Source organism: Natrix helvetica (genome assembly GCF_964273705.1).
Source record: "Natrix helvetica genome assembly, chromosome: 10".
In the NCBI taxonomy this organism is placed as follows: domain Eukaryota; kingdom Metazoa; phylum Chordata; class Lepidosauria; order Squamata; family Natricidae; genus Natrix; species Natrix helvetica.
Genome location: NC_138561.1, coordinates 15,980,504 through 15,992,611, shown reverse-complemented (window position 1 = coordinate 15,992,611; position 12,108 = coordinate 15,980,504). Strand labels below are relative to the sequence as shown.

The 12,108-nt window shown below is 44.2% G+C and overlaps 1 protein-coding gene across 1 annotated transcript in view; it reads left to right on the top strand.

Annotated features, from left to right (window-relative positions):
- Positions 1-12,108, top strand: part of VSTM2B (V-set and transmembrane domain containing 2B) — a 48,140-nt gene that overhangs the window by 4,632 nt on the left and 31,400 nt on the right. The window contains exon 3 of the mRNA XM_081963242.1: positions 9,349-9,378. Within this exon, the coding sequence (XP_081819368.1) occupies positions 9,349-9,378 (30 nt within the window). The remainder of the gene's footprint in view (positions 1-9,348; positions 9,379-12,108) is intronic.

Here is a 12,108-nt window from a genome sequence, read left to right as displayed (position 1 = left end):
ATGGATGGATGGATGGATGGATGGATGGACAGACGGACGGATGGATAGACAGACGGATGGACGGACGGACGGATGGATGGATAGATGGATGGACAGATGGATAGAGAGATAGATGGATAGATGGATACACAGATGGATGGATAGGTGGACAGATGGATAGACATGGATGGATGGGTTGCTGGACAGACAGAACTATATAGGCTACAAGTTCGATAAAGCCTAAGAAAAATATGATTGCAGTCAACTAAGTAGTATATTAAGATTGGACTTGGAGAGCTCCACTTGGTTACAAACTGCCCTTTGAATCATAAAAATGTAATAAAGTGGGCAGTCCTTTTTATTGTGTTGATCTTCATTCCTTCGTAGAATTGGAATTACTTCAGTAGAGTTATAAGGGGGAGAGATCTAGTCGTCCAAATAGGCCTACACATTTGTAGTGGTCCAGATGTTGGACCAGGATTGGGAAGATCACATCTATTCTCATCCATGAAACTTCCTGTGTGTGAGAGAGACTTGGGCCGAGTTAATCTCTTGCTGCCCAACCCAACCCTACATGGTTGCAGGAAACAGAGAGAAAGGGATCCATGCTTATACCCCCTTTTGCTCCTGGAGGAAGGAAGGAAAATATAAACCTAACAAAAGTAATCAATAACAATTAATTTAATAAAAGTCCTGATGTTTTTCAAGAGGACGTTGTTTTCCCAAACAGTATACTTTGGACCATGAAATTGGCTGAAGTCATAAAACAATGAAATAACAGCACAAAGTTCAACAGGAAGGCTCTCTGAAATAGTGTCGTTCAAACTCAGCCAGTCAAGCTACAGAACCAAGAACGAATTCATACATGTCGTATTCTTTCAGTGCAAAGAGTCCAGAAAATAAGTCGTATTTAGGGACCATCTGTCAATCAACCAATCAATCAACCAGAAAAGGAGCTGGTTTAATTTTCCTGAAGAGGAAATGTCATCGTTAAAGGCCGATCCCTTAAAAGATTCCACCTCATAATCTTCCAACCAAACAGAACATCTACCAGGGTGGTCAATAAAAGTCAAGATGGTGACATAATCTAAAAGGTCTCTGGCTCGAGCAGGGGGTTGGACTAGAAGACCTCTAAGGGCCCTCCCAACCCTATGAGTCTATGATTATTTTAAAATTGTAACACCACCACCCCCAACACACACACAAACAAACACACACATGCCTCAGCAGCCAAGCCTTTCCTCCTCCTTCAGGCCAAGGTAGTAATTTTTCTCAAACCACCATAAGCTTTAAAGGTTCACAGCAGCATTCTGAAGGGAGTCCAGATGTGAGCAGTCACCGGGGCCAATGCAAAATGGCTTTCATGAAATCCCAATCATAAAAGCTGACTAAATAGGGTTTGAAAGGCAGTCATTATCTTAAAAGTCATGGACTTCTTTTTTCAGAGCTTCCACCTCTAACAGGGGTGTATACAGGCATTTTTAAAAGTGCGTGTGCAAATACATACACGGACAGATTATATGATGATCCGCTATATGGTGCAGCCCTTTTGACTAGTACTCTCACTACCGAAATGAGTCAAATGGGGTTTTATGTTTGCTTGTTTGTTTGCAATGGAACCTACCTAAAATTGACCAATAATAATTAAATGGTGAGATTTAAGTGGAAAGAAGACATAGAAGGTATGAGACGTTTTTTAAAGATGATGTTTGACTGGAATCTCATACTGTATGTATTTAACCATCATCGGTGGTCTGTCTGCCTGTCATCTATCATCTGTCTACCTATCCATCCATTCCTGTCTCAACACTTGTACTTAGGTTTTCATTAACTGAGAGGTTGATTCTCATACTGAACCCTATTTGTGTGGAAAGAAGGTTTTGTCATTTGTGCAAAGCCAATCAGCTAGTCGTATTGAGAGCTTAAAATTCATTGCTGTTAAGCATGCATTAAATTCTTCCTCCCTCCCTTCTCCTTATCCTCCATTCCTTCCTTCCATATTTCCTTCCTTCCCTCCCTCTCTTCTCCACTCCCTCCCTTCTCCTTATTCTTCCTTCTTTCCTCCCTTCTTTCCTTGCCTCCCCCTTCCTCTCTTCCTCCCTTCCCCTTCCTTCCATCCTTCCTTCCTTATTTCCTTCCCTCCCCCCCCTCTCTTCCTCCCTCCCTTCTCCTTCCTTCCTTCCTCCCTGATTTCCTTCCATCCCCCCTCCCTCTCTTCCTCCTTTCCATGCTTCTCTGTATCCTTCCTTCTGTCCTTCCTTCCTTATTTCCTTCCCTCCCTCCCTTCATAAATAAATAAATCAACACGATCTAAAGGATTGGTTGTTGTTTGACAAAATAAAGTTCACTATGCAGATGATTCATTCTAAATATTGAAGGGTTGTGGGTTCCCCCCCCCCCCCCGCTTCTAAACTCAATTGGGCTTGTGCATGTCCATCCTCCGGAGACATTGCGGGCAATCTCTGCAGAGGGATGATTTATGTCTTTTCTTGACATGTGATAATTAAATGTAGTCCAAGGGAAGCAGGTGAAGACTTCAAGAGCCTTTTTCCTAGCAGCTCTGGGAAGCCAAGCTCTGAGCTGGCATTGGGTTTGAAGGGGCTCGCTCACCTTTAACGCATGAGCACCAGCAAAGACCGCTGATCATCCATCGACTGGATGAGAACCGCCTAAAGATCCACTCACAAAATCTATGGCTCTATAGGTGTATGATCAGACAGGGGTTCCCAGTGGGGGGAAAGGCATGGAATCAGAAAAGTTAAAAAAAATGGCAGCTCTGAGCTGCCACCATCTTGGCATTTTTTTTAAACCCTACCCTCCATGGATCCTCCTGCAGCCAGGACCCTCTGTAGAATGGATTTCAACAGATCCTGAACCAAAATCTATTGATCCCCTCCAATCATAGAATAAGGGGAGGGTTTTGCACGAAAACGCACCCTGAACCCCCCAATTGCATTCAAAGGAAATGGTCACCTGCGTGCGACGAAGGAAAAAATGAATTTTACGGAGGTGGGAATCCTTATTTGTCTTTGTGACGGATGTGCAAGTTCACTGCCCCTCCAGCTGGTTCCCAGAAAATTACACTCAGCCATCCCCGCCTCTGTCAGATGTCCTGAGAATTACGGAATAGGTCCAGGGTGGGCTGCACTTCATTTGCATAGCTCCGCCCTGGCACCTATTCCTTGCTCATAGTACAATGGAAAGGCTCCAGCCTTGCAAATCATGCTGGGCTTGGTTGAGAAGTCCACTCTAGGCCTCTCTCCATAATCCTGCCACTCTAGGCTTTCCACTTGTCTCCTGTCGGACAGTCAACAATGCTTCATGGCAATAGAGACACCCAACTCTCATTGGGCTCTTCTTTTGGATGACCTGCCATTTTTGTTTTTTTCCCCTGACCATTTCTTGCAAACTTAGCCTTGCCAACTTCTCACAATTGTGTGTAATTGTTTGACTTTTGACTACTTCAGCACGAGAGATGGGTACGTAAACACTGCAGTGCCAACAGAGCATGGAAAGTTGATGCAGGATGGCTCAGAATGCAAATGAGTATTTATTTAAAATCTGAAACCCCGGGCAGCTCACCGAGTCTCTGACTGATAGGCAATCCTCTGGAGTCTTCAACCTCCCTTGAGATGCCAGGATTGCTGGAATTGATTTGCGAAGCCTACAGGCACCCAGCCACCAGCTGCTCTTGGCGTGGGGTGGCATGTTAAGAGAATGGAACCGGCAAGGAAAATAACAATTCCATGTTGATGAGAGACCTTCTTTGGATGCATGGAATGCACTGAGTCAAGCCAAGCTTGACTGGTTCTCTGCAGTGTCACATCTGACTATGATGGGTTCCAGTGGTGGGATTCAAACAATTTAACAACAGGTTCTCTGCCCTAATGAACAGCTGGGTAGGCATGGTTCAGTAGTCATGTTACTGGGTGGGCATGACCAACGCAACATCACTCAGGTCGATGGACGCTTCACCTTAGCTGTTACAATGTAATGAGGGTTAACTGGAGAGGCAGTTTCTGTAAGCAGGGCAATAAAGGTTTCCTTCCTGCCTTCCTTACAAGATTAGCCCTGTAAAGTGGGGAAAAACAAAAGGAGGTTTCTTCCAACAACTGGTTCTCCGAACTGCTTAGAAAGTTAACAACCGGTGCGAACTGGCTGAATCCCACCACTGCTACTCAAGTGGAAATCATGGGAGTTGCCTTCCCAACACATCTGGAAGGCAGACTATTGGAAGAAGTTGTCCTAAATGTTAGGATCTAAAAGCAGTTAGGTGAAAGGATTATTGAATGGACTATCGCATTGGACTGTGGGGCTGAGAGGTATAGCTTTTTGTCCATACCTGTTCAGAGTTAGCAATAGCAATGGCACTTAGACTTATATACTGCTCCACAGGGTTGTAAGTGCTGAACAGCTTACAGTGTAAGCATTATTTGCATGTTGCCCCCTCAACTTCCTCGTTTTACCGACCTCAGAAGGATGGAAGGCTGAGTCAACCTTGAGCTGGTCAGGATCGAACTGCTGGCAGTCGGCAGAGTTAGCCTGAAATGCTGCATTCTAACCCCTGTGCCATCACAGCTCTTAGTACAATCTTATTAGTTGGACTCTTAGGTACCTCCTTAGGGAAGGGGAGAAGGGAGAAATACAACATTTTTCCCTCTGTTGCAACTCTGGACTGCTGGAAGGGAAGGCAGATCATATCAAAGTTCTCGGAGCATTGAAAGGAAAAATCATTATAGCAATAGCACTTAGACTTATATACAGCTTTACAGTGCTTTACAGCCCTCTCTAAGCAGTTTTACAGAGTCAGCCTATTGCCCTCAACAATTTGAGTCCTCATTTTACCAACCAGGGAGGGATGGAAGGCTGAGTCAACCTTGAGCCTGGTGAGATTTGAACTGTCAAATTGCAGGCAGCTGGCAGGCAACAGTAGCCTGCATTACTGGACTCTGACCACTGCACCAACACGGCTCCTATCCAATCCCTTTTCCTCTTTTTTTAATATGTGTCATGTATAAATAAAAGAAGAGGTCTTGTTCTCAGAGTTGCAGCTGCCATCTTGAGTTTTTTTGACCCTGCTCCTAATCAATTGGAACCAGTTAAGACAGTCTCTCTCTCTCTCCCTCTCTCTCTCTCTCTCTCTCTCTCTCTCTCTCTCTCTCTCTCTCTCTCTCTTAAGCCAGCATCACCATCATCTTTTAATAACCCCATAATCAGGGGTGAAATCCAGCAGGTTCTGACAGATTCTGGAGAACTGGAAGCAGAAATTTTGAGTAGTTTGGAGAACCAGCAAATGTCACCTCTGGCTGGCCCCAGAGTGGGGTGGGAATGGAGATTTTGCAGTATCCTTCCCCTGCCACACCCACCAAACCACACCCACTAAGCCACGCCCATAGAACCCGTAGTAAAAAAAAATTGAATTTCACCACTGCCAATAATCCCTTGTGGGGTGACGTCTGGGCAACTGAATGGAGCTGTTTATCTACCGGATGCCCTTCCTGTCGCCAATGCAGAGTTTTGTTCAGCAGATATATTCTCTGTGCAGAGAAATATCTGCCTCTACCTAGGATTGAACTCACATCCTGTTGATTGTGAGGCGAGAGCTCTACCTCTAGGCCACCGCACCACTCCTCTCTTGAGCCAGGATCCTGCTCCCAATTTCCCCACTATTTCAAGCCAAAAGGAAAGACCACGAGATATTTATTTTATTGGAAAATAATGTCATTCTTCTGGAAAAATTACAAGGAATGTATCAGCCATTTATACTTGGACGATGCTGCTGCAAAGCCTTTCTCTAATTAAGAAACACTGACACCCACTTGCTGCCGATCAAAACTGACTTCACCAAGAGCGATGCTCTTAGCCTGAATTAGCTTTGCTCTCTGCCAATATAGTGGTGGCACAGCCAGTTGCTATCAAGGAAAATTGCACGCTAATGCAATGTCCACTTTTTTTCTCCCCAATATCTCCAAACACGAAGTGCACCTTTATTAAAGGATGCAGAATAGTTTAATTGTGTGTATTTCGGTCTTCGTGTTTTTCTCATTGCAGTAGCTACATTGGTGCATTTTTTTTAAAAAAAGCAGACTTGCACGCTTTAAAGTTCACACTTCACATTGGGTGGCTTTCTCTACTAACTTATTGCTGTTTGTCTCCGTGTTTGTTAAATAGGCTGCCCGTCAAAACATTCCAAGGGGGTGTACAAAGCTATGTAAAATATTAAAAAGGAACCACGTCACGATGTAAAAAAGATGTGGAGACTCTAGAAAGAGTGCAGAGAAGAGCAACAAAGATGATTAGGGGACTGGAGACTAAAACATATGAAGAACGGTTGCAGGAACTGGGTATGTCTAGCTTAATGAAAAGAAGGATTAGGAAGACATGATAGCATTGTTCCAATATCTCAGGGGTTGCCACAAAGAAGAGGGAGTCAAGCTATTCTCAAAAGCACCTGAGGGCAGGACAAGAAGCAATGGGTGGAAACTAATCAAAGAGAGAAGCAACCTAGAACTAAGGAGAAACTTCCTGACAGTTAGAACAATTAATCAATGGAACAAATTGTCTCCAGAAGTTGTGAATGCCCCAACACTGGACGTTTTTAAGAAGATGTTGGATATCCATTTGTCTGAAGTGGTGTAGGGTTTCCTAAGCAGGGGGTTGGACTAGAAGACCTTCAAAGTCCCTTCCATCTCTGTAATTCTGTTCTAGAAATGTGTAGCTTTGTTGCACGATAGTTTTTAATAATCCAATAAGAAGGTCAAAAGAAAATTCATCCATCAGCCAGCAACTAAAATGCTTCCGGTATCAGTTCAAGGCACTGTATTAAGACCATCACTTGTTTTATGATGCCCCAATGTTTCTTTCCTCAACCTGATCCCCTTTGTGGATGTCCCTTGGTGGAAGTCACTATGAAACCTCCAGGAACTGAATTTGACTTGAACAGACTTTTATCTTTTCCTTCGGCAAGTGCTCTGCACTCAGGAGGCCATTCCATAGTTGAGGTATCTCCACTGAGAAGGACCTATTGGATTCACCTCCTAGGGGCCAGAATCAAGATACAATATGTCCACAAACAGAGCTTTCGCTGGCATGGCTCAACCCAACAGTTGATTTGCAGAGGACAAAACAGAGGGGTTTGTGACTGTGATTGATGCCCTGCCCTTGTTTTGACATCTGCCACATGCCAAAAGGGCTGAGCCCTGCATCATGTGGTCACAACGGCCATTTTGACTTTTTATCGACTTCCCTTGCCAATGCCCCAAAAGAAAATGCCCTTCCAGAGCCCCTGAAACCATCCTTTTCACAGTTTGCATTTTGGACGCGGATGCCGCCTTCCCTTCTCTTGAGTTCTTAAAGCTTCTTTGGATGGGTGAGCTCGGCATTTAAAAGAGCCTCTTTTCGTTGGCTTTGACAACAGACCTGCAGGGTGGGAAGAAAAGCTAAATAACGTATAAAGACATTAAAATGATTGCACGGTAGGAAAATTGATTTTCAAAGCTAATATTTGAATGCCAGGTCTTTCTCCTCGCTTCATGCCATTGCAATTTCACATGCCTGTTGGAATTGTATTTGCTTGAAATATAATAAATTAAGTGATTTCTAGCTCTTCTTGCCCTCAGCTGCAGCTTTCTGGTAGCAAAACTGAATCTACACTGAGCCACAGTGGCACAGTGGCTAGAGGGCAGTACTGCAGGCTACTTCTGCTGACTGCTGGCTGCCTGCAATTTGGCAGTTCAAATCTCACCAGGCTCAAAGTTGACTCAGCCTTCAGCCTTCCTAGGTGGGTAAAATGAGGACCCAGATTGTTGGGGGCAATATGCTGACCATGTAAACTGCTTAGAGAGGGCTGTAAAGCACTGTGAAGCAGTATTTAAGTCTAAGTACTATTGCTATTGCTACATAACAGGAATCTTCTCAATTCAGCTCTGGTTCACCCAGACCATCTACCCAATGAGTTAAGATTTAGGGGATATTTCTATCCAATCCTTGTCATGGTCTGATCATTTCCACCTTAGGCTTGACTTCCATACTGCTACCCCTCGCCGCAGGGAGGCGAAACCGATTAGATGGTTCCGCCCTAGGATGGACCCTGAAAGGTTCCTGATGGAGCTTGGGACTTTTCCTGAATCCCTTGCTCACAGTTCGACCGAAGCCCTAGCGGAAGCCTGGGATAGGACGGCCACTGGGGCGTTGTGCCTTTGCGGCCTCTGACCCAGTGCCGATCCCGGGTAGCTCCCTGGTTTTCAGATGAGCTCTGGGAGATGAAACACCGGAAAAGACACCTAGAGAGTGATTGGAGGGCCAGCCGGTCCAAATCCAACCAAACACTAGTAAGAATTCATATTAAATCCTACTTAGTGGCAATAAAAGCGGCAAAATGGCAACATTTTTTCGCTCTCATCATGTCTGCAGATAACTGCCCAGCCACCCTGTTTAGGATGACCCACTTCTTACTTAATCAAGGAACTGGGGAAGACCACTTGCAGGGTAGGGCTGAGGAATTTGTTCAGTATCTGCAGGATAAAATCGCTCAGATTCGGACAGGCTTGGACTCTGACTGGGTAGATTTGGGCGAGTCGACAGGGATGAATCTTGTGGAAACTATCTGGGATGAGTTTGACCCTGTGACTCCCGAGGGCATGGACAGGATTATGTCACAGTGCCCAGAATCAAGGAGCGCTGTGGGGAAACAGCCGTGGAGCCGTAGCGTGTGAGCTGGCCGATCTGATTGCAAGGCAGGCTTCCTGAGTGGACTCGTGGCCGCAGGCAATCAGATGGCTGAGGAGAGGCAGCCAAAGATCAGTTTCGAATTTCCCTCCAATTTGTAGAATAAAGGATTATTTAAGGAACCAATTTAAAGGAACAACAATTTTTTTTGGAAAAATTCAACAATTAAAGATACAATTAAATAATTTGGAGGAGAGATCAATTCTCACAGCAAGTCCAGGTTGGACTGAGTCTGAAACTGGGGAGGAGCCACAAAGGCCCCATGACATCATAAGTGTAGACTCAGTCCGATTGGTTAATGGACGGAGCATACCCAGTCTGGCTGCTATCTCTACGATAACAGGAAAATGTCTATTGGGTTTTTTGGATATTCTATTTAATCTTTCTTTTAACTTTTGTAATATGTCTTTTTATGTTGTACGCCGCCCTGAATCCTTTGGGAGAAGGGCGGCATATAAGGACAGCAATAAACCTAACCTAACCTAACCTAAGAGTCTACTCCCAATCCAAATAAATTAGCACCACATAAAAGGATTCTGAGAAATACCATCCACTCAATTCTTGTGGAGAGGGAAAGAAGCATTGTTCCTGATCTTCAGAAGTCTCTTGTTTCAATTTTTCCCCCTTCCTTTTCTTTTTCAGGCAACCAATAAAGATGCAACTAAGATCAGCGTAAGTACCTATCAAAATGCATGCATGGGGGGGTTGCCTGCATGGGGCTGTCTGTCTAAAGTATTGCAGTGGTCCCTCAAGGTTAGATTTCTACCTGCCCTGAAAATGGACAAAGAGGCACCAAAGGCAGCAGAAATAATTGAGCACGTTCGGAAATGAATGCCTTCCTATCCATTCATTGCATGCTCGTTATCAATTAACGGCGAGGCCGTTCTAAACAGCTAATTGCCCTGCTGATAGAGCAGAGTCTGTCTTTGGCATGTAGATAGGTGACAGTTTGGGAAGGTCCACCTTCCTCCTGAAGTCTGTTGATCCTCAGCTAGTAGAGAGACAAATTTGTCTTGGGGTTTCTCATCTCCTCAAATTCTAGTCTCAGCCTGTAATAAGGAAAGCCAATACATTAGGAAGCCACACACACACACCCCTCCGGAGATGTTTAAAGGGAGATAAGCCACTGTTGTTGTGGCCAGCCAGCAGCCAAGTCAGACAGTGAGGAGGTTGGGGAGAATCATGAGACAGTCCTGGAGGCTGGGGAAGGCTTAGAGGCAGAGGCGGGACCGAGGCCATCTGGCAGTGATCAGGTGCCTTGGGAGCTAGACAGCAGTGAGGCAGAGGAACAGTTAGAGCCTGTTCCCAATGTGCGCCTAGGAAGAGCTTCCAGAAGAAAAGAACAACAGAAATCGGGGGGGACTTGGGAGTAAAGCCACAGGTGGAAGGTGATTGGCCCCTCCCATAGGAAGTAAAATAGGAGCGAAAGGGGAGTGGGCTTTTGCAGGAAACAATTCATTCGTTCGGTTATTAGATTCGTTTCAGGAGTGTGAAGATCTGTCCGTGAATCTCAGAGACTCTGTGCCCAGTCTTTCCTGGCACAGCACCTCATTTGGACAATATTTACATGGCAGCTTTCCGAGAATAGATAAGGTCTGTAGTCATAAATATTCCTTTGAAAGACTGTTTGCCAGGCCTTTGCTGAATGGGAACGAGAGGAATTCACATTTGTTTAATAAAAGGGGTTTTGTCGGGACCAGGACTCTGCCTCGTGCTTTTTGGGGAAGCCTAGGTCAGAACAACTGTTGGGAGGAGCCAGGGTAGAAAGCATGGACCTCTTCATTCTCTCCTCCTCTTCGCAGTGGGAAAAGGGTAGATCATTTTGTGCTAGGCTTACTCTAATAACTTGTGGCGCACATTGAAACTGAGCCAAGGACCACATGAATTTAGACCAAGAGCTTCATGTAGAGGTAGGGCCACCAGCTGCCTACCTGGGGAGCAGATTATTTATACATTCAGAAGAATTAGATACTCTCTCCTTTCTAAGCTTGTACCACTTCGAGATACAGATGGGAATGCTATGTATTTGGATGAAAACGCCTGGGTTTTGCTTCAATGGGGGGAAAAATATCTGCCTGTTAATGGAGAAAAGAGGACTCCACAAGCAATGTATTAATGGGAAATGGCCCCATTGTTTTTACTAAGATTCAAAGGCATCTTTTTCATCAAGGTTTGCTAAAGTTTCATCATGTGCTTAATGTCTGAAGCGGATGGTTGGAGAAATGGTAGGACAGATACAGAACACCATAGAGCAAAGGTTTAGCCCACTCCTCTAAAATACAACAATCTGTGTAGTTTGGAGGGGATGGGTTTAATGGATAGTCTTAATACCTCCATCAAGCAACCTTTTATTCTCGCCTTCCTTCCTTTCTTTCTTTTTCTTTCTTTCTTTTTCTCTCTCCCTTCCCTCTCCCTTTCTCTCTCCCCCCTTCCTTCCTTCCTTTCTTGCATTTATCTTCATATCTCCCATCCTTCTTTATCTATCTATCTGTCTGTCTGTCTATCTATCTATCCCTTCCCTCATTTTCTTTTTCATTTTAATGAATATTCTTAATACCTCCATCAAGAAATTGTTTATTCTCACCTTTCTTTCTTTCTTTCTTCTCTTTCTCTCCCTCCCTCCCTCCCTCCTTCCTTCCTTGTATTTGCCTTCCTATCTTCATATCTCCATCCCTTCTTATCTATCTATATCTATCTATCTATCTATCTATCTATCTATCTATCTATCTATCTATCTATCTCCCTTCCCTCATTTTCTTTTTTCATTTTAATGAATATTCTTAATACCTCCATCAAGAAATTGTTTATTCTCACCTTTCTTTCTTTCTTTCTTTCTTTCTTCTCTTTCTCTCCCTCCCTCCCTCCTTCCTTCCTTGTATTTGCCTTCCTATCTTCATATCTCCATCCCTTCTTATCTATCTATATTTATCTATCTATCTATCTATCTATCTATCTATCTATCTATCTATCTATCATCTCCCTTCCCTCATTTTCTTTCTTCCTTTTTTCTTTTTCATTCTGATTTCCAAGCTGCTTTCTCTTCTTCTAACAAAATGATCCCATACTCTTTTGGGCCTGCTGGGTGATCTGGCATGGGTTTGCCCTGTGGCTGATTGCACCTTAGATTTCGGGGGCTAATCCATCATTCATCCACCTCTGTCAAGTTCATTTAGACAATATTTCAGTGGAACTACGCTTGTTGTTTCGAAACACCCTTCTGTTATATATATCGCCTACTCTGTCCCTACTTTAAGGTGGGCTTAGTCATGCTAGCTAAACCCTGCCAGACCCTGCTTGTGAAGTTATGAGCTATTCAAATACAGGAATAATAATAATTCTCTCAAAAAATTGAGGTATGCCATTTTTTTTTTGTCTGAAGACAATGGAAACGATGTAAGATCC